The sequence below is a fragment of the Notothenia coriiceps genome, unplaced genomic scaffold, assembly GCF_000735185.1.
Source record: "Notothenia coriiceps isolate Sejong01 unplaced genomic scaffold, NC01 NC01_scaffold00000470, whole genome shotgun sequence".
Lineage (NCBI taxonomy): Eukaryota > Metazoa > Chordata > Actinopteri > Perciformes > Nototheniidae > Notothenia > Notothenia coriiceps.
This window is the reverse complement of record NW_011333171.1, coordinates 1-5,696: the sequence shown is the minus strand read 5'-3', so window position 1 is coordinate 5,696 and position 5,696 is coordinate 1. Positions and strand designations below refer to the sequence as shown.

The window sequence follows — 5,696 nt, the reverse complement described above, 5'->3', positions numbered from 1 at the left end:
GGTGGGTGTGTGTGTGTGTCTACAGAAGGTCCAGTTGTGATAGACACGGTTCGCCACTGCATTTGAGTATAAAGCTACAATAACTTATCAAATGATGCCCAGGTTTTCGTATATGATATCATCATTTTCTGTGCTCATACTGTCTGTAAGAGAGGAAGAGGACACAGAGCAGGAAGGGGTGGTGTTACAGGATGAAGAAAGACTAAATGGTGTTTTTGTTTTGCAGACTTGAGCATAAAGGTGGGCATATGGGTCAGGTTGGCTTTCATTTTTATGAGACACTGCCTCCTTCTTACTTATTGGCTCAGCATAAATGGGTTCATCATCTGCAAAAGGTATACGTGTTCCTTTGCGCTGAGTGACAGTATCCTGGACCAGACTGATTTTGTCGTACACCTCTGAGTAAACAGACTCTGGTTGATGGGTGGTAAAGCATGGCTTTTGAGCAGAGGAGTTAATGGGGGTGACAGATTCTCTTAAACCTGGGGGTTTGAGGGGTAACACACATGCAGGGTCTACATACAGAGCCGTTGCCGATGGCATTTTTGGTACAGATTGCATGCAGTCAGCAGGGTCAGCATATACAGCTTCTGATTGGCCACCAAGTGGAGCTCCGCAGTGACTGTTAGGTGTGGGTACCAGTGGAAGGGGCATCAGTGTGATAGGAGCTGGCTGCACTGACAAGCTCTCTGATGAACAAACCAAATCTCCCTGGGCATGTGCGCTCCCTTCTGAAGCAGTAGATTTACTTTCCTGTGCCCTCACTTTGTTCTCCACAATGGCAGCCATAAAGGTCCCATCTGGTATTTTGGGGAGAGGGGAATGAGCCCCTATGCGGGTCACGATAACTTTCTCCCCCTCTTGGTTTCGGTTGCTGAGAGGCACCGTTGAAGTCTTCGATTTGATGGTACTCTGAATCAGGGAGAATATTTTCTCAGCCTGCTGTGTCTCAAAGCGGAATGTTCCTGGACCGGAGTTACAGCGTCTACCTGCTTCAATGGTTAAGGCCAGCTGGTAAGAAAACACATGTCAAAACGCATGTTTTTAGCATTTTCATGTGAAAGCAAAGCAAACAAATAAAACACACCTCTTCTTATTCTAAGTGTAATTTTATAATTTAATCGACACCCTGTGAGTTGTTAAAGGTAACGTAAGGATTGTTTATGATCCTGAGACCCTTGCCTTATCTTTTCCATATCGTCTCAGCAGTTCGTAGGGCCATTCTCTAACAGTGTTCTTCTTCTCTGTTTCCCTCAGTAGGAGTGCCTCTCGCCCCACCTGCAGCCAATACGCTCCCTTCAGGCCGCAGCGCCACGCCGCGTCAGTCCTCTGAACCGTCACCCAGAACTCTGAGGATGGAAACAAAAAGATGAAATATTCTTTGTCATTGCTCTTCAACAAATCAAATATTATTTATTACAGTAAATATATAGCAACATTGGGTAACTGGCAACTGGCATGAATGCAGGTATTGTGAAAACAAGTAACCAAAGTTAACGGTATTAAAGTATAAGATAGTGATGGGAATTCCGGCTCTTCTTGGTGAGCCGGATCATTTGGCTCGGCTCACCAAGAAGAGCCGGCTCTTTCGGCTCCCAAACGGCTCTTCAGTTTACCACATTATACCTTTTATAATTAAATCAAATGTAGCCCTGTTTTGATGTATAGGCCTATGTGTACATATATATCACTTACATTAATCATGTGTATAGGCCTATGTGTACATATATATCACTTAAATTAATCAATACATCCTTTGAACTGAAGTATTCAAAAGTAAAAATTACATGTTTAATATAAATGATTTGCTGTGGCCAAATGTTTTCATTGCATTTACAGACCCTTGTAACTCTCTGATACCACCCAAAGAATGCACTGACTTGCTTGTAGAACCACGCTACACAAAACAGATAGCAACACCTATAAAAACTATTTTAAAAAAGGGGCTACTGTATAGACATTTTAAAATTATATTTAAAGAAAAGGCCGATTCTGTGAGCTGCAGCTGACCACGCCCCCCTGCAGGAGACGGGAGCGTGCTCTGAGATCAGCTGCTGGGGTCTCAGAAGAGGAGGAGAAAAAGAGATCTCCCTCCTCTGTGTTTTATACTTATAGAAGTAAGAAGAGAAGCAACGGGGCAGAAACCCTCCTTTTTACGCAGTGGTCCAGACATAGACATCAAACGGCAACACATATTCAGTTGATATTTACTTTGGCATTAGGGTAGGGATATCTAGATACTTTCCAAGGTTTGACATAATGAATTGTGCTACTTTTAAAGCAAGCAACGATGTTTTCAAATCTGTAATCAAAAAGCTCCTCAAAAGCACTATCGAAGCAGTTCCTGCCGTTGCTACGTTAGTTCAAACAGTAACAACGGACTATTTTTCTTTAGCGGATGCATGTCAATTTAAATAAATACATACAACTATTTTTTAAATCAATAAAATAATTTTCTAAATCCATAAAAGCATTTCAATTAATATTGGGAGTCATGTCGTTACTTTGTGGAGAATGTGGCCATGTAATAAGCAGGATAATGTGCACATTTCAGATTGCTTAATGTGCCTTCATGCCGATCTCGATCCCTCCGCAAAAAAAAAAAAGAACCGGCTCCCGTCGTTCACTTAAAAGAGCCGGCTCTTTGAGCCGGCTCGGTCGCGACCGACACATCACTAGTATAAGATTCTTGCCAAACTCATTAGAGGTAAGATGATGTACCTTGGAGGTGGGTATCAACGGTTTTGGTTGATTTAAAACCAAAAAGTCTTGGCTTTTAAAATATGACACCTTTAATGCGATATTCAGACGATGAAAACATTTCTCACCTACAGTGACCCCGAGCTGGGTCAGTGCTACATCCTGATTGATCAAGAAGTTCGAAAGCTAAGAGCCACGCCTTAAAGAGGTCCAGGATGTTGTCAGGAAATCAAGATCTGGCTCAGCGCCAGGCACAATTCCAGTCCTGTACAAGGTCAACAAGAACTGTCCGTTGTTACCAAGACAGCTGTGGAAGATCCTGAAAGTCATCTGGAACACCAATGAAGGCCCTTATGGATGACCTGACTTTCACCCATCGACTCAAGCTGGAAGATTCTGCAAGGAATTGATTGCCTGATGGGCAAGCATGAGGTTCAATCCTGGAAAATCGACGTGGCTGGTGCTGAAGAAAGATAAAGTCATGGATCGGTTCTGTTTTTGTCACGACTGGAGGGCAGAGTACATAGGACCCAAATGCAGAAGACCATTCTTTGAATTCAAAGTCCTTTATTGGCGGAACTGGGCCAGGCTCAGTATCAACTACCTGGACTCCAGCATGTGCAGAACTCTGCTGCTAGGGTCCTCCCTCATACCAAGCCCTGCAGCACCCCCACCCTCTGTCACCTCCACTGGCTCCTAGTCAAGTCCTGCATTCTCTACAAACTCCTCCCCCCTCCCGACAGCTGCGGTCCTCTGATACAGGTCAGCTCTCCATCCCCCGCAACTAACAAAAAAACCTCTGGCAACAGGGCTTTCAGCGTCGTGGCCCCCACCCTCTGGAACGCCCTCCCCCTTGAAATCAGGACCGCTGACTCAAAAAAGGACTCAAAACACATCTGTTTGTCAAGGCTTTCAGCCTCAATGAACTCCCCTCTCTACATTTTTGTGACCATCCTTTGTTTACTTCTGTTATTTAAATCTTGTTTTCTCCCCCCTGTGTTGTGACTGTTTTCCTTTAGTCACTCACTGAGTCTGAAAACCATGACGAGTCTGAAACCGTTTGCTGTTTCGCGCTGTGTGGATGAATCCACTCATTCAGTTCGCTCTCCGAATCTGAGTCTGCTGTTGACTCGTGAAGGATTATTTGAATTATTTGAAGTATTAAAGTAACGTGTTATGGCAGGAAAGTTAAATCTGGTATATTCATCTTAATGTCACCTTATATATATTCATGTGTGTTAAATTTGAAGGGACAAAGTATATTTTCCCTCCCCAATATATTGAGGTGAAGTCTTTGTGTTTAGAGAAGGATGGGAGCAGGGGACATCCTAATTTGGGGATAGCTCCAAGACTCTGGAATGTTTCCCTCATAAAAGAAGAGGGTGCGTTACACATGCTTGGGGCAAATATGTGTGTTTTCATTGCAGTAAATATATGTGCTGCATGATTACTGTTCAACTATACCTCTGTTTTTATTCTTTCAATGTGTGGGTACTAAATGGCTACAAACATTGTGGAGAAATTAGCTTAAACATGTTTTATTACTCTATATGAAATGGAAGCAGCTTTTATGACAGGGACGAGAGAGCTGGGGGAGGGGACATTCTTCTTAAGATTTTCAGCATGTCAATTATCAGGGAAATCTACTTGTTTTAAATAGATGTGTGTGGTTAATTACTTTGTATTAATAATAACAGTATTTGTAAAGGAAGCTGGAAATATACAATGTGAAACCTTTTATTTGAAGTAAAGATGTGAACAATAGCTCAAACAAATGGAAGGGCTGCAGGACAAATGAGTGTGTTCTCTATATTGGGCCTGTGTGAAGTTTGACTATTTGAAAAGCATCTCTAATACTGCTTAAGAGCATAGGTAATGTGTTCCTCATTATTATTGATATGAAAGTAATTTACATGTATTACGTATATTTAGCCAACTATAACAACTATATCTTAAAACATACTTTTAACTTGTGTGTGGTAACCTGAGGGGGGGAAGATGGACACAGGGACAAAGAGCCATAAAGGGGATGTGTGTGTGCTGGCTGCAAGATGTGAAATAAGATAAGGAAACTTGTTGGTTAGAGCAGGTTCGTACCAGACACCAAAAGGTGTCTGGTTTTCGTCAAACTGAAAGAGACTTTTTGTTTCCGGGTTTCTTCTGCTGTGTTGCACTGATTGGGTGCGACAGGCCATGTGTTGGTCTCTCCCAATAAGATGACCTCTGGGGGAAAGCACGCACACACCTCCTCCTGTGTTTTAGTATGAAAGCCTGTGTTTTCCTTGGGTTCGATCTCTTTTTCTTCAGGCTGAGCAGAGAGTAATACAGGAGAAAGAGCAGGAAGTACTTCCTTTGTATTTGCATTGTTACTTTGTATCATTAAAACAAGATTATTGTTTAACTTGCATTCTGGTGTTTCTTAATCGCTTCCTTTTTACGAATTTACCCAGCTTACCAAACGACACACGGAGACGAGGTTGGTTTTAAACATCCTCCTAATCTCCAACAACACACACACACAGAGAGAGAGAGCCGAGCTTGAATGACACAAGCACACGTGTATTTCCATGCAACTCTCTGATTGGTCTGGTGACTTATGGAATGCCATTTAAGCCAAAATTAAATAAATAATTAAATAAATACATATATATATAAATATGCCTATGAAATAAATAAATGAGGCAATAAATATGTATACATGTACATTTAAATACACATTTATTTATTTCATGGGACTTTTATTTCATAATGAGACATTTATTTCAAGAGACTTTTATTTCATAATGACACATTTATTTATTTCAAGAGACTTGTATTTCATAATGACATGTTTATTTATTTCAAGAGAATCGTATTTCATAATGACATATTTATTTATTTCAGATGACTTGTATTTCATAATGACGCATTTATTTATTTCAGGTGACTTGTATTTCATGATGAGACATTTCATGATGAGACATTTCCATTCCTTATATGCAAATGAACGGGGCGTG

The 5,696-nt window shown here is 41.3% G+C and overlaps 1 protein-coding gene across 1 annotated transcript; it reads right to left on the bottom strand.

Moving 5' to 3' along the window:
- Positions 1 to 6: 6 nt before the first annotated feature.
- LOC104953454 (docking protein 1-like) lies at positions 7 to 1,349 on the bottom strand (the record flags this gene model as incomplete). The annotated part of the gene is made up of 2 exons (XM_010780409.1): positions 7 to 1,011; positions 1,183 to 1,349. Coding segments are annotated over 2 exons (1,091 nt in total), but the record flags the coding sequence as incomplete, so codon positions are not given.
- Between the last annotated feature and the right edge of the window lie 4,347 nt (positions 1,350 to 5,696).